This window comes from Nipponia nippon, unplaced genomic scaffold, assembly GCF_047370975.1.
Source record: "Nipponia nippon isolate SJK-2023a ecotype South Korea unplaced genomic scaffold, ASM4737097v1 scaffold_5, whole genome shotgun sequence".
Taxonomy (NCBI): domain Eukaryota; kingdom Metazoa; phylum Chordata; class Aves; order Pelecaniformes; family Threskiornithidae; genus Nipponia; species Nipponia nippon.
The window spans coordinates 1,895,952-1,922,441 of record NW_028262369.1 but is presented as its reverse complement, the minus strand read 5'-3'; the positions used below and the strand labels follow the sequence as shown (position 1 = coordinate 1,922,441).

Genomic DNA, 26,490 nt, shown 5'->3' with positions numbered 1-26,490 from the left:
GGCCGCCGGCGCCGTCCCGTCCCATCCCGGGGCTCCGCTCCGCTCGGTGCCGCCGCCTCCTCTTCCTCCTCCTCCTCCTCGTCCTCCTCCTCCACCCCCCCCCCATGCGGGTGTCCCGGGTGGGCGGCAGCCGCCGGCCCCCCCCGCCCCGCCATGGCCCGGCTCTCCGTCAAGGAGCACCTGGACGGGATCCTCTCCGACTTCGAAGGTGCGGCCGGGGCTACGAGACCCCCCCCCACCCCCCTTCCACCCCCACGGGTGACCCCCGGGGCTGCGGGACCCCCACTCGGGGCTGGGTGTCTCGGGGAGAGGGGGGGGTGCCCACCCGGGGAGCTGAGCATCGTGGGGGGCTGCGGGGGGGGGGATGACCCGTGGGGGGCTGGGATGGTCCCCCCCGGGGGTTGGGGAGCGTGGGGGGCTGCGGGGTGCGCCCCGGGGGGGGGGGGGGGCCGGGGCCCCCGTCCCGCTTGGGCCCGGCTCCCCCCCCCCCCATGGCCGGGGCCGGGGAGGGGGCGGGCGGCGAAACCCGAGCCCGGGGCTGCTGCTGCCCGCGCCGGGGAGGAATGTGTGCACCTACCCTGGGCACCTTAACCCCCCCGCTGCCGGGCCGCCCCCGCCCCCCTGCCACCCCCCTGCCACCCCCCCACCCCACCCCGCCACCCCCCTGCCACCCCCCACACCCCCTGCACCCCCTGCCACCCCCCAAGCCCCCCCGCACCCCCTGCCACCCCCACCCCTCCCCTGCCACCCCCTGCCACCCCCCACCCCTCCCCCCGCACCCCCTGCCACCCCCACCCCTCCCCTGCCACCCCCCGCCCCCCGCCACCCCTCCCCGCTGCCGCCCCCCGCCGCTGCCCCCCCCCCCCCGGCTCCGGCCACCGTTCGGGGCAGCCCAAAGCGCCGGGCGAGGACGTGACCCGTAAGCAGGAGCAGGTTTGGGGTGAAAGGAGGCGTTGTGGCATCGCCCCGCCGCCGGTGCTGAAGCGGTGAGATGGGTGTGGGGAGGGGGATGCCGTCCCCATGGCCCCCGGCACCTCGGCCAGCCGGAGAGGGGCCGGAGAGAGCACCTGGGCGGCGGAGAGCTGCTATTAGCAGCGCCCGCGCCCCGGCCCCTGACCCCTGCCCAGCCCTGGGCGCAGGGGTGAGCTGGGGAGGGGACGGGGACGGGACCCCCGCCACCCCGCCGCCCACGGCGCTGATGGCCAAGCCGGGGCAGCGGCAGCCATGGGACCGAGGAAGAGGAGGGCGATGGTGGCCTCGTGCCGGTGGGTGCCGTGCCGGGGCAGGCCGGCACACGTGCCGGGATGAAGGGGCGCAGCGTGGGCCGCCCCCGCCAGCCTCCCCGCTGGAGGCGGCCACCCGCCGCTTGGCAGCGGGGCGCGGCGGGGGCGAGGAAGGCTGCCCGGCGGGGGCCTGGCGCCCCGCGCTCTCCCGGGGAGCCGGGGAACCGGTTGCCGGCACCAAACGGTGCCGCTTTGGCAGAGCTGGCAGGAGCGCGGCTCCCAGGGGGCCCCGCGCTGCGGCGGGAAGGAGGGAGGGGGCGGCCGCCCCGGGGAAGGCGCTTCCAGCCCACGGGGGCTTCGTGGGGGTCCCGGCTGCTCAGACCTCCACGGTGCCCGGGGGGACAGGGCCCCCCACTGCTGCCAGGCGCCTGGTGGCTGCTCCGGCAGAGGCTTTGCACCGGAGCCAGGTGCCACAGTGCCCACAGGGTCCGTGGCGGGGGCACGTTCGCACCCCGGGGCTGCGGCGTGGACTCGTGGTTGCCGTCAGTGCCGCAAAGCCGCGTAGGAGGCATGCCGCATGGCTGCAGCCCCCTGCGTTACTGCTGCAGGTAGCGATAGCTCCGGCCTTCCTCGCCATCAGTAGGCTTCAGGGTTAATGCTCTGTAAGCGGAGAGGAATCCTTCCCAGCGTGGCTGTTTGGATGGATGGAGGGGGAGAGGGTTGGCCGGGGGGATCTGGTTACTCAAACCGGATCCCTTACAGGGGGAATAAAGCGGGCAGTGTGCTGCGGGGAGCCGGCAGCACCGGTGGCCTGGGTGCAGATAAACCGCGGGGAACAATGATAAAAACCGCAGTGAACAATGCGGCAGGGCCACGGGGCCGCCGGCGCCGAGCTGGTTTCCCATGCGGGACGGGCTCACAAACGGCCCTTCAGCACCCGGCGGCGCGGGGGCACCTCTGGGTGTGGGCACGGCTGGGGGTCCGGGCGCGGGGGTGGCCGTGGGGCCGGCTGGGGAGGGGGCAGAGCCCAGTGGGTGCCCGGCCATGGGTGCCATCAGGTGCCACTCTCATGCCGCCATCTCTCTCTCTGTCCCCAGCGCTCAAGAAGTCGTTTGAGGCGGAGGATGGGGACGAGGCGCCTGGCTCCCCACCAGTGTCCCTGCTGCCCTCGGGCACTGGCGAGTGCCGCCGGCCGCTGCAGCCCGGCCACCCGCCCCGCTCGGGCACCGCCGCCAGCCCCAGCCCGGCACCCAGCCCTGTGCTGCGCAGCCGGCTCAGCACCAGCCTCTCTACCAGCCGAGCCAACGGCACCGCCAGCACCGGCATCACCCGCGTCGCCTCCTTCCAGACCCACCGGGGCTTCGCCGCGGGGCCGGGCAGCGACGGCGAGAGCCTCCGCAGCTCATCCTCCAGCCTGGAGAGCCCTGCGCCCCCGCAGCTGCCGGGCACCCCCCCGGCCACCGGCCCTGGCCTGAAGAAGGTCCCGTCCCACGGCAGCGTCTTCCCGGCAGAGCTGGAGCATCCCCTGCGTGGGGCCGCCGCCAGCCACGGCTCGCTGCCGGCACTGGACCTGCACATCGCCGAGGAGCCGGGGGTGGGGTCCCCCGCTGCAGACCCCTCACCGTGGGGCACCCAATGCCCTGCAACCGAGCCCCGCACCCGCCAGCCTTCCTCCTCCCCCTCCTCCTCCCCGGCCCCGTGCGATGGCACTGGGGTGGCCCCAGGGTTGCCCACGCTCCCCGGGGGGCCTGGGGGGTGGGACGCGGCCCCCTGTGCGCTGCCTCGGCCGCAGCTGAGGGTCAGCCTCGGTGCCAGCCCTGGCCCGGCCCGCCGGCCACCACCGCTTCCCCGGGGCCAGGGGGAGGCAGCCCCGGCCCCGACCGCCCCTTCCCCGGGGAGGGCTGAGGGGCTGCCGCCGCCGCCGGCCCCCCAGGCCGCCCCCTTCAAGCTGGTGTCCCAGCCGCAGACGGTGCAAGTGAGCTCCCAGCCCGCCTTCCTCGGCGGGCTGGTGCTGGTGCCGGCCCTGGGGACCCTGGCAGCGCCCGGTGGAGCTGGGGCAAACCCCCCCAGCACCGGGCTGGTGGGGCCGTGGAGACCCTGCACAGCGGTGGCGGCTCCCGACGAGGCTGCGGACGGCGGCTGGGCTGTGGTGACGCCGGAGCACGGTAGGACTCGCTCCTGTCCCCTCTCCCCACCGGGACCCCCTTGCTGGGCACGGCATTACCAAAACCTCCCAGTGAACCCCACTGCCTCCCACCACCCCGGCGCTGGGGCGGGTGTTGACGCAGGGCCGTGGTGACACTGGGGACAACACGGACCCCCACCGGTGCCCTCCTCCCCACCGGTGCCGTGGGGCGGGTTGGATGCCGCCCGGCGCGTGGTGGCGGGGGGGGATGCACGGAGCCGAGCACGGCGCTGGCAGGGCTCCCGTCCCACCCGGCCCCCGGGTGCCTGGCGAGCTTCCCGCACCGCCCCAGCGCTAATCGTTTTCCCCAGCGCAGGGAGACAGGTCGGGACACATGTGCCCCATCGGCGGCAGCGCCGAGCACCGGGGCCCCGCGCGTGCCGGCTATCGCTGCGATCTTGTCCCACATCCAGCGCTTTCTTCCCCTCTCATCCCTCCTCGTCTTGGCACGGGGACGGATCCTGTTTCTCCCTTCCCGCGGGGGTGGAAGAGGTGGCGGGGGGCCAAGGTGCGCTCGGGCGTGCTCGGCGCGCGCCTTGTGCCGGGGGGAGGACGCGGGGCTCCCCGGCACAGCCGTGCTCCCGGCTCCCACCACGCCAGTGTGGGCACCGCCGAGCCCGTGCCCGTCCCCAAGCGTGGGGCAGGGGACCCCCAGTGTCCCCCCTTCCCGGCAGCGGCAGGCTGGAGGGCGCCGGGGTGGCCGGGAGATGGCTGCCGCTGCTGGTGCTCCCTGTTTAGGTGCTTGGGGCTCATTGCCTGTCTCGCTGGGGTGTCATGAGAGCCGCCGTCGCCAGGCTCTAAGTACTGACGCCGGCGAAGGCATCCATACATCTGCTCCGGGCTGGGGTGAATCATCCCCCAGCAATGCCCGTGGCCGCGCTGCCCAGCCAGCCCGGCTGCCCCGTCGCTGGCCGGGGTGGCGGGGACAGTGCTCGGGGCCAAACTGGGGTGATGGGGACATGGTGGGGATGGTGCTCGGGGCCAAACTGGGGTGATGGGGACACGGCGGGGATGGTGCTCGGGGCTGAGGCAGGGTGATGGGGACGTGGGGGGACGGTGCTCGGGACCACGGCAGGGTTTGGCAGGGTGGCCGAGTGCGATGCGCTGAGGCTGCGGAGCGGGGTGCGAGCCAGCGGGCAGCGTGTGGGCACCGGCTGCCCTGCAGATGGCACGGCGCCGGCGGGCACTGCTCGGGCACAGCGGTTTCTGTGCCAGGAGGAGGTGGGGATGCACCACGGGTGGCTGTGGGGTGGTGTGGCACGCTCGGTCCCATGCACTGTGGGAGGAAGCGCCAAGCCAGCCGCTTTCACTTCCACACTGAGCGAGCGCCTGGGTCGCCCACGCAGGGCCCAGGGCAAGGAGGAGGAGGAGCAGAGGAGGAGCTGTGGGCTGCAGCCACCCTCTCCGCCTTGCACCCCAGGAGCCATTTGGCCCCGGTGACCAGCTCTTGGCGGCAGCAGCCCCGGCTCCGGCCGGCTCACCCAGGTAGGGATGGCCAGGGCGGCAGCGGCTGGGGCAGTGTGCGGGCAGGGGGGTGCTGCCACTGGGGCAGGATGAGCCCCTCTGGTCCCCAGCAGGCTGGCGGTGCTGCGGGGTGCAGGGTTTCGCTCAATGGTTCACTTCTGCTTCTTCTCACCGCCGGTGCCCTGCGGCCCCCAGCCCTGTGCCGTGGCTCCTTCTTGTGCCGCAGCCAGGCAGGCTGGCTCCGGGTCCGGCTGTGGATGGGGTTTGTCACCGCTGTCCCCTTGGGTCGTGTTCGGTGCTGGGAGAGGCACCGGCATTTCTGGGTGATGCTTGGCTGGGCGGGTAGAGCTGCGGTGGGCTCCTCACCAGTGTGGTGGGCACCTCTCCCTCCGCATCCCCAAAATCCTCCATCCCTTTGCCGGAGGGGCCAGCTCCCTCCTCCCCACCCACCCTCGAGCCTTTGGGACCCGGCACCGCGCTCTCCCCAGCCGGCTGCGCTTCCCGGCCGAGGCGATGCCCAGTTCGGCGCAGCGGCGAGCAGCCAGGCCGGGAGCTCCTCTCCCGGCTCATCCTCTCCCAGCGCCCTCCACCCCCGGAGCCTTATTACAGACTTCCCCAGGGAACCGGCCAATTAACCCCGCATCAGTAATTAAATCCATGGAGGAGACCACAGACCGGGGCTTACTTGTCCCTGCCTGGAAAATAAGAGCATCTTCCATGAGTCCTCGAACAGGTCTGGCTGCAGGAGCCATTAGCCCCGGAGGTGCACGGTGATGCCGAAGCGCTTCCATCTGGCCGCCTGGCCGCCGGCCTTTGCTGATGGGTGTTTTTGGCAGCGAGGGCAGGGACACGGGGTCTGCGTCCCCATGGGGGTGGTGGTTGTGGGTGCAGCACCCAGCGCCGCCACGCGGCTCCGCCCGCCGCCCCCTCCGGTTGTTTGCGTCTGCTCGGCGCTGCCGCCGTCACGGCACGAGGCGGCGGGCGATGGCCGAGCCCCTGTGCGGGTGCTGCACCCCAGAGAGCACCCCGGGGAGCTGGGGAGGGTGCAAGTGCCTCATCCTGCCTGCACCCTGCCTGCGGTGGCCGGCCACCGTGGGTGGCTGCAGGCAGCGGCTGCATCGCTTGGTTCTGGAACTGTCCCGGCAATGGCGGGGGGCTGGCAAGGACCGGGGTAGGGGCGCAGGGGGGCCGGTGTCCCCCAGGAGCGCTGGCGTGCCCAGGTGAGCATCGGGGGGGGTCCCACCACCCTGCCTGCCTGCGGAGCACCCCGGCTTTGCTGCAGGCAGCACCCTGCCTGCCCTCAGGCCCCCGGCCAGGTGTCACTGCTGTCACCAGGAAGTCCGTGGCTGTTTCGCCACTTCCGAGGACCGACCCGACCCGCGGGGGGAGATGGGACACGGGGCGCTGCTGTCCCCAACCCCGCCACCTTCCCAGGCATCGCTGCCTGGCCGTGCTCCTGCCATCGCCCCGGCCAGGCGGCAGGTTTGCACCCACCCGTGGGCACAGGGTGCTGGGTGCCCCCACTGCCAGGATACTGTTGCCATGGCAACAGGCGTGTTCGGCTCCATCATCTCCTGGTACCCCCGGGTTGGCTCCGGCCGGACCCTGCCCACGTGTCCCTCGTCCCCAGGCTGCGTGGCACACGGCTGCGGCCTCGGCAGGGCGGCTCAGCTGCCTCGGCAGCCTCGGCCGGCAGCAAGCTGCCGCTCGAGCCTTGCCGACGCCAAGAACCGGCTGGCACATATGTGGCAGGCGGGGAGGCTGCGGCAGGGGGGGACGCAGGCGCCGTGGGGCACTGCGGCAGTGGGGCGGGTGGCAAGGCCACCACCCCTCGTCCCGCTGTGCCCATGCCACGGCTGGGCACGGGTGCTGCTCGGGGGGGCACGGTGCAGGGTGGTCCCCAGTGCCAGGGAGCCGGTGGGTGCCAGCGGGGATGGTACCCACAGCCGAGCGCTCCTTGTCCCCCACCGCAGCCACCCGTGGGGATGATGGGTGCTGTGGAGGTGGGGGGGCCACCCCTGTGCTGGGGTCCCTGTCTGCGCCGGCCTGGCTGGAGGCCTGCGGTGCCAGGTGCTGGGTGGGCACAGCCGGGTGGGCGCCTTCCCCACTCCGCCGGGCAACCAGCAAACTCGGCGCAGGGGCTCGGCTGTGGCGGGGAGGGGGCTGCGGGGAGGGGAGGGAGGGAGGGATGTTGCCGTGCTGGTCATGCGTGGGAGCGGCAGCCTCGCCGGAGCTGGGTTCGGTGCCAGCCGGGGGCTGGCGGAGGGGAGGGGGCCGGGCTGCGGCGCTGATGGGGATGGGGACGCTGATGGCGCCTGGGGGGACCACCCCAACCGTAGCGGGGTGCTGAGCGAGGGCACCGCGGCACTGAGGTAGGACCCGAACAATGGCCGTGCCGGGGAGGAGGAGGAGGAAGAAAGGGCTCGGGGGCCCCCCAAGCTGCCGCACAAAGGGCTGGGGCGGGTGCGGGGCTCCGGTTGCCCCCCAGCTGGGGCACGCTCTGGGCATGGTCCCCCGGGCAAACCCCGCACGTCCCTGGGGCTTGGGGTTGCGCCGCTGCCTGTGCTGGCCCTCCCCAGCATCCCCGGAGCCGCAGGCAGGTGCCCCTCGCCCCGGCAGGGGCCGATGCCTGGGTACAATGTGGGGTGGCACGTCCTGCCCCATGCCCGGAGCCCCCCGGGTGCACCGGGGCCGGAGCGGGTGCTGCAGGAGGTGGCCTTGGCGTGGGTGGCAGCGTGGGCTGGGCAAAGGGTGCTGGCAGTGGCCACGGTGCCCGATGCAACCACTTTGCGGAGCAACCGGTGGCATCGTGGGGGACGGACTGGGCTGCCCGGTGGCACGGCCACCCCGAGGATGCCGCTATGGCACTTACCCGTCCCCCTCCACCCACGGGGTGCCGGGGGGGCGGCATGCCCTGTTGCCATGCCGAGCCTCACCGGCTGCCAGGAATGTGCCGGGGCTGCGTGCCCACCGGGGCAGCTGCTGCTGGGGCAACGGTGCCGGCAGAGGGGTGGGCACTGGGGCGGGGGTCCGGGCTCACCCGCCTTTGCCCACCCGTGCAGGGAGCAGCCTGGAGCCTGAGGAGCACAGCATGGAGCAGCCGGCTGTGCCGGAGGAGGAGATGCCCCTCACCACGGCGTCTGGCCCGGCCGGTTGCCAGCTCTTCGGTTACGTGGGAATTGAAGCCGTGCTTGACCAGATGAAAATCAAAACCATGAAGACGGGCTTCGAGTTCAACATCATGGTTGTGGGTGAGCGCCGGCCGTGGGGTTTGCTCCCGGTTGGGGTGGGAATCCTGGCTCTGATGCTGCCGTGCCGGGGGAGATCATGCTTTTAAGGGATTTTAAGGAGTTTAAGCAGCAAGAAATTAATGAGCAACGTCCCGTACCCCGTAATGTAGCGATGCGGATGGGTGAGCTCATCCCAACCGCCGGGATGCTCCAAAATGGGTACCAAGGTGTTATCGCCCTGGGGGAATTTATCGGCGGGGGGGGATAAAGCGGAGCTGTCGGCATCCCCGCAGGGCAGAGCGGGCTGGGGAAGTCGACGATGGTGAACACCCTCTTCAAGTCCAAGGTGAGCCGCAAAGCCTCGCAGCCTGGCCAGGAGGAACGTATCCCCAAGACGGTGCAGCTGCAGTCCGTCACCCATGGTAAGGTCACCACCATGGGGTTGTGTCCCATCAACACTGGGGAGAAGCAGGGGACCGGGGGGGTCTGAGGCCGCAAATGTGGCCTCAGACCCCCCCGGTACCCTGCTTCTCCCCGATGCTTGGTCCCCGCTGACCCACATCTCTGCCCCATAGTCATCGAGGAGAAGGGTGTGAAGATGAAGCTGACGGTGACGGACACGCCAGGTTTCGGGGACCAGATCAACAACGAGAACTGGTAGGACACAACGGGGTCCAGCATCCCAGCTTGGCGGGTGGCAATTTGGGGTGAGGGTTGAGCTCAGATGCTTTCCCCCAACTCCTCATCCTCAGCTGGGACCCCATCATCAAATACATCAACGAGCAGTATGAGAGGTACCTACGTGAGGAGATTCTCATCACCCGCAAGAGGAAGATCCCAGACACCCGGGTCCATGGATGCGTCTACTTCGTCCCCCCCACGGGTCACTGGTGAGTCCCCACTCACAGCACCCATGGGTGCTCCCTGCTTGGTGGTGCGGCTCACCCCGGGGTGATGGTGGTGGGGTCACCCCGGGGTGATGGTGGTCCTTGGCAGGCTTCGCCCGCTGGACCTGGAGTTCATGCGGCGGCTCAGTAAGATCGTCAACGTGGTGCCGGTGATCGCCAAAGCCGACACGCTCACCCTGGAAGAACGGGCAGAGTTCAAGCAACGGGTGAGGACAGGTCCCCGAGGGGGTCCCGGGGTGCCCCGTGTCCCCCCCAACCTCGGCTCAAGCCCCGTATCCCACAGATCCAGGAGGACCTGAAGACCCACGCCATCAGCGTGTACCCGCAGGAGGACTTCGACCAGGACCCAGATGACAGGGCGCTGAACGACAGGATTCGGGTGAGTGCCGGGATGCTGGGATTGGGGATGCCGGGACTGGGGATGTCGCTGTCCCTGGGGGAGCCCGGCAGCACCCCGGGGCGAGCGTGCTCCTCTGCGCCGGCAGGAGAAGATCCCCTTTGCCGTGGTGGGGGCGGACCAGGAGCACCAGGTGAACGGCAAGCGGGTGCTGGGCCGCAAGACCAAATGGGGCATCATTGAAGGTGAGCGGAGCCCCTTGTACCCCCAGCCCTCCCCAGGTACGGGGGGATCCGCCGAGGGTGCGGGGAGCAGCACCCATGGGCGCATCCCTGCCCTGGGGGGTGCTGAGCCAGCGTGGAGCCGTGCCGGTGCTGCGGTGGTACCCGGAGCCTGCTGGGATGTGCTCCCCGGGCGTCGCCCCCGCTACCCTGCCCTCCTGCCTGCACCCTGCCTGCCCCGCTGCCCGCTCTGCCTTGCTTTGCAGTGGAGAACCCAGCGCACTGCGAGTTCCCCCTCCTGCGGGACCTGCTGATCCGGTGAGCAGGGGACGGGGCGGGGGGTGCCGGCACCCCGCGGCGGGGATGGCGGGACGGTGACTTGATGCCTTTCCTCCCCGTTACCGCCCCGGGCAGGTCCCACCTGCAGGACCTGAAGGACATCACCCACAACGTCCATTACGAGAGCTACCGCGTGCGGCGGCTGAACGAGAGCAACCGGCCGGCGCTGAGCTCCCTCAACGGGCTGCCCGGCAAGGGCGAGGGCGGCAGCGACCTCTGAGCCGCCGTGTCCCCCCTGGAGCTGCCGCTGGCCCCCCGTGGCAGTGCCCGTCCCCTGCCCACCAGTGGCTGTGCCTGGACCCTGCCTGGGGTGAGGACACCGTGGTGGTTTGGGGTGAGAATCCCCCCAAAAGTGCCAGGCTGCCCCCAGGTTGGGTCCCTGGATCCCTCGTCCCCAAGCTGCGCCATGGGCACAGACCCTCTGGACCCTGCGCGGCATTAAAGGTCAACCCGGAGCCTTCAGCCTTCGCCATCATCATCCTCCCGTTGGACACCCTACTTCTGACATGCCACCACCCTCCTGTGCTGCTCCAGCTGCTGGGGCCATGGGGGCGAGACCCCCGCACGGTGCTGCCGGGGTGCCCGGTGCCAGCACCAGCCGGGCACCTCGGGGAAGTGGTGGTGCTGCCAGTGGGGTGCTGGTGGTGCCATGGGTGGCCGGGGCGGGGAGGGTGTGGGTCCCCTCCCCGCGGTGACCCCACCCACCCTGCCCAGTGACGGCAGCTGGCAAAGCCGGACTTTGAGCCTCTTATCGGGTGGTGGAGGTGCCGGAGGTGCTGGGAGGGGCGCGGAGGTGCTGGGATGGGAGGTGTTGCCCAGAGGGAGGGGGGGCTACACTCAGCTGCTCCCCACCATGGCACCCTCCCTGCCAGGGGCACCCGGCACTGGGTGCAGCCCCCCAAACCCCTCAGGCGGACCCCGTGGGTGCTGCCCCGCTGGCTGCCGGCCCCGGCGCAGTGTGGGGATGGAGGTGTCGGGGTGGCCTCCCCGGTGCTCCGGGGGTGCCTGAAAGGCCCCTTTGTGCCTCCCGCCGCGGGCAGGGCTGGGGCACGGTGCCAGGACGGCAGCACACGGTGACTCCCTGCCCCCGCCACCCCAGCACCGCCGCAGGGCTCGGCGTCACCGCGAGCGCCAGCACCCTTCGCCCGGCCCCGCGTTAATGATCCACCGACCCGTGCTGCTGCCGCCACCAGCCCCCAGTAGCCACCCCGGCGAGCCGTGCCTGGCGGCGGTGGCGGTGGTGGCAAAACCGGGAGTCATCGGCACGGGCAGCTCGGGGGGCCGGCAGCTCCCTGCCCCACGCCCCACCCCTCCGTCCCAGCACCCAGATAAGAGCGGCTGCCAGCAGCACCCATTTCCCAGCACACGGCGTGGGTGGGAGAGCTGGCCAGGACCATGGCTCTGGCGACGGTGAACCTCCGTGCCGTGACCTCCTGGGTGGGCATCGCCCGGCTCTTTGCCGTCGTGCTGTCCTGCATTGCCTTCAGCTTGGTGGCCTCTACCGGGGACTTCAGGGGTCCCTATGGGACGTGGTGCATGTTCACCTGGTGCTTCTGCTTTGCCGTGACGCTGCTGGTGCTGGTGCTGGAGCTGCTGGAGCTCTACCCCAAGCTGCCGCTCTCCTGGGACGACTTCACCTCAGCTTTCTCCATGCTGGCGACGTTGATGGTCTTCACCACCTCAGTGGTCTTCCCCGCCACCTTCATCAGCAGCCCCTGCGGCGGCAGCAAGTGTGCCCGGCAGGCCGCGGCCACCACCGTCTCCTTCCTCTGCTTCCTCGCCTACGCCCTCGAGGTGGGGCTCACCCGCGCCAAGCCGGGGGACATTAGCAGCTTCCTCTCCACCGTGCCGGGGCTCCTCAAGGTGTTCGAAGCCTACGTGGCTTGTCTCATCTTCTCCTTGCTGGATACCTATCATTCGGAAGCCGGCCTGCAGTGGTGCGTGGCTGTCTACTCCATCTGCTTCATCATCACCTTCCTCATCATCATCTTCACCATCGGCCGCTGCCTCACCTACATGCCCTGCCCGCTGGAGAAGATGCTGGTGGGCTACAATGCCCTGGCCCTGGGGATGTACATCACCGCCACCGTCCTCTGGCCCCTCTACAGCTTCAAGAATAGGAACCGCCCCAACCCCTGCGGCAGGAACTGCTGGTGGGACAGGCACCTGGGGGTCACCTTCCTCACCATCTTCAACCTCATCGCCTACTTGGTGGACCTGATCTACTCCACCAGGATGGTCTTCATCAGGGCACCTCCCTAAGGGCTCCGGGGGGCCCCGGTGGGGCGAGGGGTGGTGGGATGCGGCTGGGTGCCAGTGCGGGGCTGCCGGCAGAGCTGAGGAAGAGGCCGGCCGCCTCAGAAAGCTCCTTCTCCCCGCGCCGGAGCGAAGAGCCGCAGGGCGCTCCCGGGGGTGCGCTCAGCCCCGCGCCCCACGGGCTGCCGGGCCGGGGAGCCGGGCTGGGGGGGACCAGGGCGTTCCCGAAACCCTGGAGCTGGGGAGGGGGGGCTTTGGGATTAAATTGGGTCATTTTTCACTTGCTTCTGCCTCCTCTTTCTTCCCCTTCCCAGCTTTCTGGGCGTTCCTCCCCAGCGGCGCGGGGGGCTTGGCGGTGAGAAACTGGGGGCCAGCGGCAGCAGCGGGGGGCACCGGCAGCAGCGGGGGGCACCGGGCTTCAGCAGCTCCTCTCTTCTCCTCTTGGTTGACTCCAGAGCGAAGCAGGGCATGACCAGGAAAAAAACCCAACCCTTTGCCTTGGCACCCGCACAGGACCCTGCCGAACGGGTTCGGGAGGAATGTGGCTGCTGGGGGGGGGGGGGGCCGAGCCCGCCAGGTCCTTGTCACCAGCACCGCCAGGTCCTCGTCACCACCACTGTCACCCCTGGTTTGCTCCCAGCCGCGCTGGTAGGAGCTCCGTGCCTCCTGCTTTACCCCTTGGGGGCTGCCGGGGAGTGACCCAGGGGGGACACAGGGCAGGGGGGTGGCTGCCACCCAGTGCCACCAGAGTTGGGGGTGCCGAGAGGTGTCATCGGGAGGCCGGTGGCACCGCAGGCCGGTGCAGGCAGCGAGGGACCGGTGCAGGCAGGGGAAGGTGTGCCCGGCATGCAGAGCTCCTGGCACGCCGCTCCCGGATGTGGGACGGGCGCCCCGCGGGCCAGCCCGGCGGCTTTTGGGGCCACTGTCCCCAGCCCATGCTGCTTCCCTCCGCCGCTGCTTGCCCTGACACTAGCCACAGCCTGGGGCCATCCCCGCTGCCTGGGGGCTGCTGGGGCCAAGAGCTAAGCCCAGGCATGGCCCAGGGCCCATCCCCGCTGCCTCGGGGGCTGCTGGGGGCCACAGAGCAGGGTCCCCACCACCAGGAGATGGCACAGACCGGCTGCCACGGTGGCAAAAAGAGCCCAGACCCAGCCTTGGGCACCGCACGGTACCCATGGGTGCCACGGTCCCCCAGCGAGCAGGACCTCCATGCCCTGTGCTGGGGCCACCGCGGAGGCAGGTCCCAGCACCGCTGGTGATGGCAACACCACAGGCTGCCGGGCGGCCTGGTGGGTGTCCCCTTCGCCCGGTCCGTGTCCCCACGGTGGCCATCACCCCGTGACCGTGGCACCCTGGCACCAGGTGGGCTGCTCCCCTGCACCCGAGGCAGTGAGGCCGGAGCGTGCCGCGATGCCATGCTCGCACCGAGCAGCACGGCTTGGCCTTCGCCCTCCTGGCAGTGCTGTGGCAGCCGCTCGCAGCCTCCCAGGCGGAATTTTTGGAGCAAATAAAGGGAAAACCACAGCGGCCGGGCACAGCCCTGCCCAGCAGCCGAGCGCGGTTATTTTTAGTGCCCGGGTTGATCGCAATTCATGGAGGAAAGGGGCAGGGGAAGCGCGGTGACGGCTGTCATTGGTTATGGCTTGTGGCAAGTCGTGCCGGTAACGTGTTCGGCTCCGGATGGCATGCGGGCGGTGCCGGCACATGGGGTGCAGTGAGGCTGGGGTGCAGGAGGCCGGGCGGGCAGCGGGGTGCAGCATGGCTGCTGGGCGTGGGTGGGTGGGTGCAGGGGTGGGGGTGCAGGGGCAGGTTTGGGGGGCTCCCTGCACCCGGCTGGGGGGAACAGCCCAGCAGGAGAGCCCGGGCCGGGGGGGCTCTGCGCCTGGGGGAGACCCTGGGGCATCTCCCAGCCGGGGCACACGGAGGGTCCCTGGGAGCAGCCGAGACCCCTGGTGCTGGTCTGTGCCGTGCTGGGGAGCCCCAGTACCGGTGCGGAGGGACTCCCAGTGCCGTGGCGTGCTGGGGAGCCCCAGTGGTGGTGCGGTACAGAGGGACTCCCAGTGCCATGGGTGTGCTGGGGCACACTGGTGCCAGTGAGGTGCAGAGGGACTCCCAGTGCCATGGTGTGCTGGGGCACACTGGTGCCAGTGAGGTGCAGAGGGACTCCCAGTGCCATGGTGTGCTGGGGAGCCCCAGTGCGGTGCGGTGCGGTGCAGTGCAGTGTGGAGGGACTCCCAGTGCCGTGGCATGCTGGGGCACACTGGTGCCAGTGCGGTGCGGAGGGACTCCCAGTGCCATGGCGTGCTGGAGAGCACCAGTGCTGGTGCGGTGCACCAGTGCCGGTGCTGGTGCCAGTGCCGGTGCTGGTGCGGTGCTGGTGCCGGTGCGGTGCTGGTGCCAGTGCGGTGCTGCTGTCGGTGCAGTGCGGTGCCGGTGCGGTGCAGTGCGGTGCAATGCCGAGGCCGGTCCCGGTACCGGTGCGGTGCGGTGCCAGTGCAGGTCCCGGAGCGGTGCCGGTGCGGTGCAATGCCGACGGCGGTGCCGGTGCGGTGCGGTGCCGGTGCGGTGCGGCGCGGTGCCGGTGCGGTGCCGGTGCATTCCTCCCCCTAGGGGTCGGTGTGCCGCGGTGCGGGAGGCGGTGTGGGAGGCGGTGCGCTCCTACGCACGGCCCGGGGCGGCCGGGGCACGGCGGCGGCGGCGGGGAGCGGGCACCGCCGCGGGCCCGGGTGAGTGCGGGCGGGGCGGGGGCGGCGGCAGCCCCGGCCCCGCGGGGGACGCGGCGGAGCGGAGCGGGAGGGGGCGGCGGGGCCCGGGCCGGGGTTGGCGGCGGGGCGGAGCGGGGGGGGGGGGGGGGGCGGTACCGGTCCCGGTGCTGCCGGTCCCGGCCCCGCGGTGCTCCGAGCCCGCCGGGGTTCGGGCATCGCCCGCCTGTCCCGGCAGCGCGGCCGGCCCCCCGCCGCCCCGGACGGGACGCGTCCCCCCCCCCACCCCGGGGCAGCGCCGGAGCCCCCCGGGCCGGTCTGAGCTGGGCCGGGCCGGGGCAGGGGACGCGGTGTCCCGGGGGTGCCCCCGGCTGCCCCCGGGGTGTCCCCTCCCTGCCGCATACCGGGGCCACCTCTGCCCCCCCCGGCCCGGGGCGGCGGGGTCCCGGGGCTGGGTGAGGAGCCTTCCCTGGCACCAGCACCCAGCCCCCTTCCCTATCAGCAGGGTGCCCCTGTGTCCCCCCGGGGCGCCCCTGTGTCCCCCAATGCCTCTGTGCCCCCTGGGACACCCCTGTGTCCCCAGCTGGACAAGTCGTCCCCAGCCAAACCCGCTCATCTGCCCCCTCCAGGGCCTGACCCTCATCCAGGGTGACAGCGCGGGGGGCTCGCGTCCCCTCCCTGCCCCGTGGGGCTGGGGGCCACAGCCCCGAACCCCCTGAGCTGCTCCATCACCCACCCTCGAGCATCCCCAGCCCCGGCTGGAGCGGGGGCCCGGGGGGCGAGCGGGGCCGCCTGGCAGTGCCGCTGGCCCGGATGGGTGCTGGGGGGCAGCCCCAGGGTGGGTGCTGGCCAGGGTGGGTGCTTGGGGGCAGCCTCGGGCTGGGGGTCCGGCTCCGGCCCAGGGAAGGGACGTCCCACGGCAAGGACATGCCTATGGGTGCTCCCCGGGAGCGTGGGTGCCCAGGGGTGGGTCCCTGCAAGCATCGGCAGGGCTGATCCCACCCCGGCATCCCTGCAGCCCCCTCGCTGCGCTGGCCGCCGCGGTCGGGTGCGGATGTGGCACCCCGAAGGCATGGCGCCGCATTTTGGGGGGGGACACGTGTGCTCCAAGGGGTGTGGGTGTCTGCCTGGCAGGGAAGGGGTTAACGCCACGGGGGGTTTCGGGGTGCCGGGGTGTCCCCAGCCGGGTACACCCAGGCCGCTCCTCGCACCGGTGACCTCACGCTACTGCCATGGCAACGACTCATGAAGTCACCGGTGCTGAGAGCGGGGCGGCCGCCTCGAGCATGGGGTGATGGGATGGGAGCGTGGGAGGCTGCTGAGCGCCGTCCCCCCGCTCTCACCGCGCTCCCTGGGCCCCCCCCAGAATGAGCTGTGCCCCCGCCAGCGCCGACGCCTGACCCTCGCCCTGCCCGCGCCACCATGCTCATCAAGGAGTACCGCATCTGCATGCCGCTCACCACCGAGGAGGTGAGCGGGGGGCAGCAGGGGGCTGGGGGTGTCCGTTGGGAAGAGGGGTGCACAGGCGGGGGGAGCCCCAAGCCCCCGGCCATGGGTGCCAGGGACAGCTCGGCTGCAGGGACCCACCGACGGAGGGGGATGTGGGTGGGGGTCCCGTACCCACAGCAGTGGGGTGCCAGGGGATCGGGTCCCTGCCCGGAGAGGGGCTGGGGGGCACCGCGGCCCCCTTTGCCATCCCCTCGTGGCTCGTGGCTGAGCCGCCAAGGTGTGCTTTGGCCACCGCCGTTGGGCTCGGGATGCTCCGTGCGAGTGCTGAGCCGTGTTTGGGGGCGCAGGCAGGGGGGTGACCTTGGGGCACGGAGCCCGATGGCAACGCCGGGGGCTGCTCGGGGGCAGGGGACTATGGGATGAGCCGGTGGGCGAAGGGCACCGGGGGTTTGGGTGCCCGTGGCACTGCAGCGCTCGGGGCTCCGATGGGGAGCCCGGGCTCAATCCCTGCTCCGGCAGGGAGCCCAAATCCCATCGGCAAACAGCGGCGATAGCCGGCAGCCGGTGGCATCCCCGGCCAAAGGTCGCTCGTGAGCGCCTGGTGCCAAGGGGGCCGTTTCAGGGAGCGGGGAGCTGCAGCGGCGGTGCCCATGCCGGGCAACGCCAGCCCTCCCCGGGCACTGGTTTTTGCGTTGGCACCCGGGGAAGGTTTGCAATTAGGCAAGGAGGGGCGATAAGATCGCGCTGGCGGTTGGGGTGATGGATGGGACCTGCAGCAGAATAAGAACACGCTTATTGCGCGGCCACGTCATCAAATACACACACATAGATATATCCATACCCATATATCTCTATCTGTATATCTATATATATAGTTTTCCCGGCTCCCGGGCTGCTTGCTGAGCAGAAAGCCTCCAGGCACTCTGCGAGGCACTGGGGCACCAGGGAAGAGCAGGGAGGGCAGGATCCGGCCCTCGCCCGGGCGCTGGAGCGGCCCAGGGGCAGGGGGGTTGAAACAGGGTGCCCCGGGAGACCCCCACCTGCTGCCCGGCTCGGGGTCTGTCACCCCTTTGCTCCGTGCCTCAGTTTCCCCTCTCAGTGGTGCGGCTGGAAACCCGTTAGCCCGGCAAAGAGGAGCCCGTCCCGGCGGTGCGGCCGGGAAGGTGCCGGGGCAGGGGATGGCAGCGCTGAGGCCGGGCGCGGTGCTTGCAGTATCGCGTGGGGCAGCTCTACACCATCAGCAAGCACAGTCACCAGGAGAGCGAGAAGGGCGAGGGCGTGGAGGTGGTGAAGAACGAACCCCACGAGGACCCTGTCCACGGCCCCGGCCAGTTCACCGAGAAGCGCGTCCACCTCTCCAGGTGAGGCCGCGGCTCCGGCAGAGGGTACTGGGTGGGGTGGGGGCCCCGGCGCCCCGGCTCCGTGCGGCAGCGCCGCGGTGGGGGGCATGGGCAGGCATCGGGGTGGCCCCATCCCTCCCTCCAAAATTCCTGGGGCGCATCCTTTCCGGGTCCTTGACACCCTGCGGTGTGGCTGCACCCGTCTCCCAGGGGTGCACCCATCATCTTCAGGGGCTGCACCCATCTCCTAGGGGTGCACCTATCTTCAGGGGCTGCACCCATCTCCTAGGGGTGCACCCATCTTTGGGGGCTGCACCCAACTTCAGGGGCTGCACCTATCTCTCCAGGTGTATCCGTCTCCTGGGGTGCACTTATCTTGGGGGGCTGCACCCATCTCCCAGGCATGCACCCACCTTCAGGGGCTGCGCCCATCTCCCAGGGTGCACCCATCTTCAGGGGCTGCACCCATTTTTGGGGTCTATCTCCCAGGGTGCACCCATCTTCCTAGGGGTGCACCCATCTCCCAGACATGCACCCATCTTGCAGGGGTGCACCCATCCTTGGGGGCTGCACCCCTCTCCCGGTGGGCACCCATCTCTGGGTACCGGTGGGTGCCTCGGCTGTGGCACGGGGCTCGGCGGGGACACCCAGGCTGCTGCTCAGCCCGTGTCTGGGGGTGTCCCCACACGCAGCTCTGGGTGCCCGTCGGGCAGCCGCTGGCACCCGGTGCTGCTGTCCCCGCGTCCCCGCCGCCGGCTGCGGCACGCCACGGTGCGGGCATCGGCTGCTCCCTCGCCGGGGAGTCGCTGGCGTGAGACGGGCTATTTTTAGCTGCAGCACTCACGATTCCCCTCTCGGGGATGGTATTTATAACGCCTGCAAATTAATCAAAACCCACCTCCCTGGGGGCCTGATCCTGCCCTGGGAGCGTGGGCAGGCACTGGGTGCTGGGCAGGGGCAATGGGGGCACCATGGGGTCCTGGTCCTGGGGAGGCTGGGGGGTCCTGGGGAAGGGGTGGGGGTCCCTGGGGAGGTGGTAGGGGTCCCTAGGGAAGGGGGTAGGGGTGCCTGGGGAGGGGTTGGGGGTCCTGGGGTGGTGGCAGGGGTCCCTGGGGGGTGCTGGAGTGGAGGTGAGGGTGCATGGGGGGGTGCTGGGGTGCAGATGAGGGTGCATGGGGGGGTGCTGGGGTGGAGGTGAGGGTCCCGGGGAGGTGGCAGGGGTCCTTGGGGGGGGGTGCTGGGATGCAGATGAGTGTCCTGAGGTGGTGGCAGGGGTCTCTGGGGGGGTCCTGGGGTGCAAATGAGGGTCCTCGGGAGGTGGTGGGGTCCCTGGGGGGTCCTGGGGTGGAGGTGAGGGTACATGGGGGGGTGCTGGGGTGCAGATGAGGGTGCATGGGGAGGTGCTGGGGTGGAGGTGAGGGTCCTGGGGAGGTGGCAGGGGTCCTTGGAGGGGTCCTGGTGTGGAGGGTGCATGGGGGGGTGCTGGGGTGGAGGTGAGGGTCCTGGGGAGGTGGCAGGGGTCCTTGGGGGGGTCCTGGTGTGGAGGGTGCATGGGGGGGTGCTGGGGTGGAGGTGAGGTTGCATGGGGGGTGCTGGGGTGGAGGTGAGGGTCCTGGGGAGCACGTGGAGTCCCTGGGGAGGGGATGGGGGTCCAGGAGCCGGGGCCGTGCTGGGGGGGGCTGCATTCAGTGGAGCAGGGCCGGGTGGCACTGGGCAGGGCTGTGCCCGGCGGCCGTATCCTGCCCTGAGCAGAGCCCCCCGCCCGCCGCGGTCCCCTGCAGCAAACTGCCGAGCTGGGCGCGGGCAGTGACCCCCCGCATCTTCTACATCACGGAGAAGGCCTGGAACTACTACCCCTACACCATCACCGGTGAGCCCTGGGCAGGGCGTGGGGACGGGCACGCCGGCACCGCCGGGCACCCTGCCCCTCTCCGGTGGTGGCGGTGGCAGTGGGCTGCCAGCCTGGCCGTGGCCGCTTCCTGGGCTCACCGCTCCCTCTCTCCGCCGTGATGCCACCCCGTGATGCCACCCCGTGATGCCGCCCCGGGATGCTGACGTGCCACGGTGTCCCTGCAGAGTACACGGTGAGGAGGTGGCATGGGGGGACCTGGCATGGCTGGGGAGGGGGCACTGGGGTGGGCATCCCCTGGGGCTGGGTGTCCTTGGGGCTGGGTGTCCTTTGGGGCTGGGTGTCCCTCGGAGTGGGCATCCTTTGGGGCTGGGCATCCTTGGGGGTGAGTGTCCCCTGGGGGTGGGCATCCCTTGGGGTTGGGCATCCCTCAGTGTGGGTGTCCTTGGGGTGGGCGTCTCTTGGGCTTGGCGTCCCTTGGGGCTGGGCGTCCCTTGGGGCTGGGTGTCCCTTGGGGTGGGCATCCCTCGGGGCCGAGCAGCCCTCAGGGTGGGTGTCCCTCAGGGTGGGTGTCCCTCGGGGTGGGCGTCCCTCGGGGTGGGCGTCCCTTGGGGTGGGCATCCCTCGGGGTGGGCATGCCTTGGGGGTGGGCATCTCTGGGAGTGGGCGTCCCTCGGGACGGGCATCCCTCGGGGCCGGCTGACGGCCGCTCCCTGCAGTGCTCCTTCCTGCCCAAGTTCTCCATCTACATCGAGACCAAGTACGAGGACAACTGCGGGGACAGCGAGAACGTGAGTCTGCGCCGCAGCTGAGACCTGGCAAACTCATCACGGGGGACACACACACATGCGTGGCCAGCACCTCTCACTCTCCCTTCCCCTCCCCAGATCTTCCACAGCGATAAAATCCTGGGCGACCACGAGGTCTCCTTCCTGGACATCGCCTTTGACGAGATCCCCGAGCGTTACTACCGCAGCCTGGAGGTAGCACGAGCGGGGCTGGGGGAAGTTCCCCGGGGCCACCCCCTTGTCCCCCGTCCCCGGGGGGGGGGGGGCTTACAGCCCTGCTCTGCCCTCCCCATCCAGGACCCCCGTTTCTTCAGTTCGGCCAAGACGGGCCGGGGGCCGCTGCGGGAGGGCTGGCGCCAGCACACCAAGCCCATCATGTGCTCCTACAAACTGGTGAGCGTCAAGTTCGAGGTGTGGGGGCTGCAGACGCGGGTGGAGCAGTTCGTGCACAAGGTGAGGGGGGGACCGAGGCCACGGCGGGGGGATTGGGGGGGGGGATGGGGCGCTGACCCCCGCGGTGCCGTCGCAGGTGATCCGGGACATCCTGCTGATCGGGCATCGGCAGGCTTTCGCCTGGGTGGACGAGTGGTGCGGTGAGTCCGTGGGGCTGTCCTGGCGGGGGGACACGATCACTGGGGTGGCCCCGGACCCCCGGGGTGGGAAGGGGCTGCGGGTTTAACCGCCGATGCCACTAACCCCACCGGCAGCTCCCGCTCTTCCTCCAGCTGCCTTGCAACCTGCTGCCTGCACTGCCTGCTCTGCTCGCTCCCCCGCCCTCACGCCTGCCTGCACCCCCGCACGCTGCCCGCTCCGCTGTGTGCCTGGGAAAGGCTTGGCTGAAGCACGGAGCGGGGGAGAGGAGCCCCAGCATCCCTGCCCGCGCTGCCTGCACCCCCGGTCTGGCAGGGAGACACGCTGCAGGCAGCTGCCGCACGCGGACACGGGGACGGGAGCCCCGGGTATGGCGATGGCCGGCAGCGGGGGCCGGCAGCGGGCGCGGGGCCGTCGCGGTGAGCGGCTCTCTGCCTTCCAGACATGTCCCTGGAAGAGGTCCGGGCCTTCGAGACTCAGATGCAAGTGGCCACAAACCAAAAGCTGGGGAGCCAGCACCCCTAATCCCCGCTGCGGGGGCAGCCCTGCCGCGCGCTGCCTGCAGGGGATGGAGACCCCAGGCCCCGCCACGCTGCCTGCAGGCAGGTGCAGGCAGGGGGGCTTGTGCACGGTGCACGCCGAGCCCCCCCTGCACCCCACGGCGGAGGGTCTCCCCCCTGCCCGGCTGCCCTGCCCGCGTGTCCCCTGCCTGTGCTGCCTGAGCTGTCTGTCCGTCCCTTCCCTGCTGCTGGTGCCGGAGCGGGGGGCTGGCTGCACTGCCCAGCGTCCCCTTCCCTGCCCGTCTCCCTGTCCCCAGCCCCTGTCCCCTTCCCGGCACCCAGCTCGGGGTGCCCCAGGGTGACGGGGTGCCCCAGGATGACGGGGTGCAGGATGCGGCCATGCTGAGTGGTCCCAAGCCCGGCTGTGCTCGGCAGGGATGACAATGGAGGAGGTGCGGTGCTACGAGCGGGAGACGCAGGAGGCCACCAACGAGCTCATCGGCCTGGTGGCACCCACCATCGCGGTCAGCGAGGTGGGGCAGCCCACGGCCACGCACTCGGCCCCCGCCAGCGCCCCCTCCACCCCCCTCAGCGACGAGGCCCCCGATTTCCTCGCTCCCCCCAAGACTCGCCCACGCAAGAAGTCAGCGCCGGAGACCCTGACGCTGCCCGCACTGCGGGAACGTGCCGGTGCCGAGTGACGCCGACAGTGCCACGCCGTGCCACCTCCCCGGCCGGACCGTGCCAGCCCCACCGCCCACCACGGCCCCTCCGACAGGCACCGACCTCGGGGAGGGACCCGCCGTCGGGGCGCGGGGAGCCCCGGGGGGGTACCGGCCTCCCTGAGCCATCGCGGGTGCCCACGTGGGACATTGCCACCATCACTGTGCCGGACCCGCTGGCTGCGCAGGGAGGGGACGCCAGGCCGGCGCGGGTCCCCGGCAGCGTCGGGCGATGCTGCAGGGGCCGGTTCGCTCAGCACTGCCTGCCCTCGTTGCGGCTGGCCCATGTGCTGCGGCCGGGCTGGGCGCTGGTGCCGGGCTGAGCAGCTGCAGAGCTCGGCGAGCGGTGCCGGAGCAGCATCGGCACAGGGGCACAGCGCGTGTGACAGTGACGGCTGGGTGCCCGGGCTGGGTCTCCCCGTGGGACCCCGGGGGCCACACGGCCCCACGCACGGCAGGTCCCGCAGTCGGGGTCCCCTTCGCCGTCCCAAGGTGGGCTGGCGCAGGCTCAGCCCTCCGTTTTCTTTGGGAAAACAAAGGCCTTTTCAGAAATAAAAGCTCGAGCCACAGCGGCCGGCTGCTGGCATTGGTTTATTTGGCCCTGAGGAGGGATTGCCATGCCTGTGCCGTCCCTGTGCCGGGATGCTGTGTCCCCTGGGACTGGATGTGTGCAGTGAGAGATGCCTGGATCACCGATCCCGGGACGGGGAGACGGGGTCCTGGGACGGGGCAGCGAGGGGCGGGGGGTCGGGTGGGCAAGGCAGGCAGGACGGCGCTGGCTGCAGGGGGTCAGCCCAGCCCTGGGGCGATGCCCCCAGCCGTGCCGGCGGCACTGGGCTCCCCTCCCTGCCAGCCATCACCGTCCTCCAGCTCCTCGGCACCCGGCACAGCTGATGCCACCGGCCCCAGCAGGGCGATGTAGTAGGAGCTGCAGTAGACGGGCGCCTTGTTGGGGCTGGAGTAGACCTGCTCGGGCCGGAGCGAGGCGAAGGGGTTGGCGGCGTAGCCCATGATGTGCGTCTCGAGCTCCACCAGGATCTGCAGGGAGGACTTCAGCTCCTGCTCGCTGTCGGGAGAGGGGGAGGACGGGCCCTGTTAGCGGCCGGCTGTGCCGGCACGCTGTGGGGACCGGGACCACGCTCACCTGTAGACGGTGAAGAGGACGGGCAGGCGGTAGTCCCGCAGCAGCAGCAGGGTGGGCAGCCAGCCCGCCAGCAGGTCCGGGCAGGCGTGAAAACCTGTGGGGATATGGCAGTGAGGGTCCCGCCTCCCTCCCATCCCATCCCGGCCCTGGGGAAAGCCGGCTCTAACAGCACCCGCTCCGTGCCGGAGACCCGCGGGGTGCGTGGTGATGCTGGCAGCGGGGCTTGGCAGCCCTTAGCAAGGTGGGTCCCGTCTCCCCACCAGCATGGGGGGCACCCCCGGCTCTGGGTCCTGGGCTGAGCCACCGCACCGAGATCTGAAGGCAGGGACCCCTTTGGGTGCTGCTCGCACCCGCTGCCCGGCAGGCGGGTGACACAGGCAGGACGCTGAGCGCCAGGGAGTCACCCTGGCTGCTCTGGCTGTGCGGGGTGGCCCATTGTGGCTTGGTGCACAGTCACAGCAAGACCCGGGCACGTCCTGAGCCCCCAGCGGTGCCGGGGCACTCAGGGTCTGCCCTGCACCCTGCCGGGGACATCCCGCTCCGGGCAGCGGGGTGGCGAGGGTCCAGGCCCCTCCACGGCACGGGCACTCACCCGGGTGAAAGCCCACCACCAGGTCGGGGCGGGCGGCCAGCTTGGTCTCCACGTGGCTTTCCCAGAAGTCGTGGTACAGCCCCTTGTAGCTGCTGAGATAGACCCTTCCCCGGGGTGCTGGCGCAGCCAGGGGTGGCCTCATGATGGCTCCGTCGACCACGTCCACCCCTATCATCACCACCTCCATGCCCCGGTGCCCCGGGAACATCCGCGTCAGCTCGTCGTAGTCCGTCAGCCGGGTATTGAGGGTCTCGACGTGGGACGCCCCCACCACGTGTACGGTGAGGGCCTTGGCGAGGGGGTCGATGCCAAAAAGCCGCAGCCCCAAGCCGATGGTGAGTGGCCGCGAGTGGAAGTCGGTGACCAACCGCCAGACGGATTCGCGCAGCTCCCCGTCCTCTGGCCGGGGCTTCCCGGCGTTGGCCCAGAGGAGGGTCATGTACCGCCCGGCCAGGATGGCGCCCAGCTTCTCCTCCAGCTGCCCCTGCATGGAGAACCAGTCCTCCCAGCCCTCCACGTCCCGGGCGGGTTTTGTCCAGGTGTCCGTGGGGAAGGGGATGTCTCCTGCGGGGGGTTAGGGAGAAGCTTTGGGGGTCTTTGGACAGCCAGGCTGCCCATCCCACCCGGGCTGTGGGGATACTGGTCTAGCCGGGGGGGGGGCTGGAACCAGGAGGAGGGACCCCACATCCCGCCACGGGACCCGTGCAGCCCGGGGAGGGGGTCAGGGAGGCTGGGGGGGGGGGGGGGGGGACAAACAGGGTGGGAGCAGCGTCCCCTGCCCCACCTGTGAAGACGAGCCACTCCACCAGCCGATCCAGGGCCACCAGCTTCAGCTTCTTGCAGAATTTCTTGTGCAGCGGCCAGTTGGCACGCTGGCACGCCACGCCGCAGTAGTACACGTTCTGGCACCTGGGGGAAGAGCGGCAGCGTGCCCAGCTGCGAGGGGGGGGGCCAGGATCGGGCCTGGCTCCCTGCCACCCCCTCCCAGGGCTGCGGCGCTGTTTTGGGGCTGCCCTGCGGCTGGAGGTCAGACACCCCTGGCTTCACCCCGGCCACCGGGCTGGAAGCGGATTCAGCCCCGTGCCGTCACGCTTCCCATGCTCCCCCTCATACCTCTTGCATCGCCGGAGGCTTTTGGGATCAGGGAGGGCATCGGGGAGCTTCTTGCACTCGGCACAAAACTTGAAGGTGTCCTCCATTTTTTGGAACATGTCGAAATATGTCCGGATGCCAAAATCGCTGCCGCTCTTCCTCCCGTCCATGGCAGACCTGCAGCCGCCGGGGTGGGGGGTGAGCAGGACGCAGCCCGCGCTGCTCTGCCGTCACGGCGGGGCTGACGGCCTCCCTCCAAGGCTGCCAGGATTTTGGCTCCCGCCAAGAGCACCCTGCCCTGGGCTGGTTGGGGATGGGGAGCGGGGGAATGGGCTGGTGGAGGGGTGCACCCAGGAGCCCCGTCAGAGCACCCCAGCTGCAGGCTGAGCCGGGAGGGTGGGATAAACCGGGGAGATGCTCCAGCTGGGGTGACATACGGGATGCTCCGGCTGGGAGAAACACACCCATTGCAGCACCCATGGGTGCTCACTCACTTGTAGTCCTTGTAGCACTTCATGTTGAGCTTCTGGAGGATGACGTGGGACAGCCCCGGCACGTTGCGGTCCATGGCCTGGAAGCCCAGCGAGTCCACATCAGGTCCTCTTGCCACCGGCTCCTCCACGGGCTTCTTGGGGCGGCCGGTTTTGGGGGCAGCGCCTGCGTTTCGCTGGCCTGTGGTGGCTGCGGGAGAGAGGGGTGCAGGCGAGGGGGACGGTTCGTGGGTCCCCGGGTGCTGCCGGGCTCCCCCGCGCCTCCCACCGCCCCCACGCCGCTTCCCGCCCGCCATCCCGCCGCTCGTCCCCGACCGCGCCGGTGGGAGGACGGAGGAGCAGGGTGATGCCGGTCGGCCCCGGCACAAGTCCCGCTGCCGGGGAGGGAGGGCTGGGCTCAAATGTCAGCCCCCGAGAAGATAGCGGTGGCGAGCGGCCGTGGCCCTTGCAGCAGGAGTCAGATAGCAGAGCTATTCTGGTCATCCCTCCCAGGGACCGGGCCAACCCGCTCCGGGGGTCTGGCACCCGCCCCGAAAGCCGGCAGCAGCGGTGGGGTCCCCCAAAACACCTTCTGCCCTGGCGCTTACCCCCTACCACACCCCGGGGCAAGCAGGGGTGGCTGCCCCCCACCCCAGGACCTTGCCCCACACCTCTCCCCTCCCCTGTGGGGTCTGCCAGCCCCCCACCACGAGGCCCCTGCCCCGGGGACCCCCCCGTTCTCCCTCAGAGCCCTCAGTGGGGTGCAGGCGAGCGGCTGGGTGGGCACCGCAGGCGCTGCCAGGAGGAGGAAGGGGCCAAGAGTGGGGCTGGGGCAGGAGCTGGGCTCCCCAGGGGCACCCCAAGGCTGCAGGGAGGACACGGTGCCCCTGCGGCACCACCCTGGCCGAGCCGGGCGGGGTCGGGGGGACCCCAGCCCCATGGGGCACCCCCCAGGGGCCTGGCAAGGGCTGCCCACACCCATCATGGCGGCGGCGGCTTCACGGACCCGCCCCTGCATTTCACGTGGTGCCAAGCTGAGATCTCGCGAGGCTTCGAGGCCTCGCGGGAGCAGCTGCGTCGCCGTGGTT

General features: G+C 71.0%; 4 protein-coding genes across 7 annotated transcripts; 3 read left to right on the top strand and 1 right to left on the bottom strand.

Annotated features, from left to right (window-relative positions):
• Positions 1 to 10,362, top strand: SEPTIN12 (septin 12). Of its 3 annotated transcripts, XM_087733034.1 has the most exons (11): positions 1 to 208; positions 2,321 to 3,388; positions 7,935 to 8,123; positions 8,396 to 8,524; positions 8,678 to 8,759; positions 8,855 to 8,992; positions 9,099 to 9,216; positions 9,294 to 9,389; positions 9,496 to 9,592; positions 9,835 to 9,886; positions 9,983 to 10,362. In XM_087733034.1, the coding sequence occupies exons 1-11, from the start codon at positions 154 to 156 to the stop codon at positions 10,125 to 10,127; spliced, it is 2,169 nt and encodes a 722-aa protein (XP_087589160.1). In that variant the 5' UTR covers positions 1 to 153; the 3' UTR covers positions 10,128 to 10,362. The 3 variants fall into 3 exon arrangements, with proteins under 3 accessions (XP_087589160.1, XP_087589161.1, XP_087589162.1); XM_087733035.1 differs by lacking the exons at positions 1 to 208; positions 2,321 to 3,388 and adding an exon at positions 4,793 to 4,893; XM_087733036.1 differs by lacking the exons at positions 1 to 208; positions 2,321 to 3,388 and adding an exon at positions 7,105 to 7,244.
• A 282-nt stretch (positions 10,363 to 10,644) lies between these two features.
• Positions 10,645 to 12,447, top strand: LOC104023520 (myeloid-associated differentiation marker). Its single transcript, XM_009477351.2, has one exon. It carries the CDS (start codon positions 11,303 to 11,305, stop codon positions 12,167 to 12,169), a length of 867 nt encoding a protein of 288 aa, XP_009475626.1. The 5' UTR covers positions 10,645 to 11,302; the 3' UTR covers positions 12,170 to 12,447.
• A 2,342-nt stretch (positions 12,448 to 14,789) lies between these two features.
• LOC104023521 (cytoplasmic phosphatidylinositol transfer protein 1) lies at positions 14,790 to 22,673 on the top strand. 2 transcript variants are annotated; one of them, XM_087733929.1, is made up of 10 exons: positions 14,790 to 14,889; positions 16,232 to 16,335; positions 17,527 to 17,675; positions 19,436 to 19,524; positions 19,731 to 19,738; positions 20,223 to 20,294; positions 20,391 to 20,486; positions 20,589 to 20,744; positions 20,821 to 20,884; positions 21,818 to 22,235. In XM_087733929.1, the coding sequence occupies exons 2-10, from the start codon at positions 16,288 to 16,290 to the stop codon at positions 22,081 to 22,083; spliced, it is 948 nt and encodes a 315-aa protein (XP_087590055.1). In that variant the 5' UTR covers positions 14,790 to 14,889; positions 16,232 to 16,287; the 3' UTR covers positions 22,084 to 22,235. The 2 variants fall into 2 exon arrangements, with proteins under 2 accessions (XP_087590055.1, XP_087590054.1); XM_087733928.1 differs by lacking the exons at positions 14,790 to 14,889; positions 16,232 to 16,335; positions 17,527 to 17,675; positions 19,436 to 19,524 and having other exon boundaries at positions 19,604 to 19,738; positions 20,606 to 20,744; positions 21,818 to 22,673.
• A 4-nt stretch (positions 22,674 to 22,677) lies between these two features.
• MSS51 (MSS51 mitochondrial translational activator) lies at positions 22,678 to 25,995 on the bottom strand. The gene is made up of 6 exons (XM_087733927.1): positions 25,427 to 25,995; positions 24,954 to 25,109; positions 24,625 to 24,749; positions 23,841 to 24,404; positions 23,249 to 23,342; positions 22,678 to 23,170 (listed from the first exon to the last, which is right to left on the bottom strand). Exons 1-6 carry the CDS (start codon positions 25,717 to 25,719, stop codon positions 22,894 to 22,896), a joined length of 1,509 nt encoding a protein of 502 aa, XP_087590053.1. The 5' UTR covers positions 25,720 to 25,995; the 3' UTR covers positions 22,678 to 22,893.
• Between the last annotated feature and the right edge of the window lie 495 nt (positions 25,996 to 26,490).

What these genes read in the sequence shown, in the direction of transcription:
- LOC104023521 (XM_087733928.1), top strand. Translation starts at nt 19,703, where the DNA reads ATGCTGACGTGCCACGGTGTCCCTGCAGAGTACACG. An exon ending in GTGTCCCTGCAGAGTACACG is followed by an intron (nt 19,739 to 20,222) that starts GTGAGGAGGTGG and finishes CGCTCCCTGCAG; the next exon opens with TGCTCCTTCCTGCCCAAGTT. An exon ending in TGGAGCAGTTCGTGCACAAG is followed by an intron (nt 20,745 to 20,820) that starts GTGAGGGGGGGA and finishes GTGCCGTCGCAG; the next exon opens with GTGATCCGGGACATCCTGCT.
- SEPTIN12 (XM_087733034.1), top strand. Translation starts at nt 154, where the DNA reads ATGGCCCGGCTCTCCGTCAAGGAGCACCTGGACGGGATCCTCTCCGAC. An exon ending in CAGATCAACAACGAGAACTG is followed by an intron (nt 8,760 to 8,854) that starts GTAGGACACAAC and finishes CCTCATCCTCAG; the next exon opens with CTGGGACCCCATCATCAAAT. An exon ending in GTCCCCCCCACGGGTCACTG is followed by an intron (nt 8,993 to 9,098) that starts GTGAGTCCCCAC and finishes GGTCCTTGGCAG; the next exon opens with GCTTCGCCCGCTGGACCTGG.
- LOC104023520 (XM_009477351.2), top strand. Translation starts at nt 11,303, where the DNA reads ATGGCTCTGGCGACGGTGAACCTCCGTGCCGTGACCTCCTGGGTGGGC.
- MSS51 (XM_087733927.1), bottom strand. Translation starts at nt 25,719, where the DNA reads ATGGCGGGCGGGAAGCGGCGTGGGGGCGGTGGGAGGCGCGGGGGAGCC. An exon ending in GGAGTGGCTCGTCTTCACAG is followed by an intron (nt 24,405 to 24,624) that starts GTGGGGCAGGGG and finishes AACCCCCCGCAG; the next exon opens with GAGACATCCCCTTCCCCACG. An exon ending in GGTGGTGGGCTTTCACCCGG is followed by an intron (nt 23,343 to 23,840) that starts GTGAGTGCCCGT and finishes ATATCCCCACAG; the next exon opens with GTTTTCACGCCTGCCCGGAC.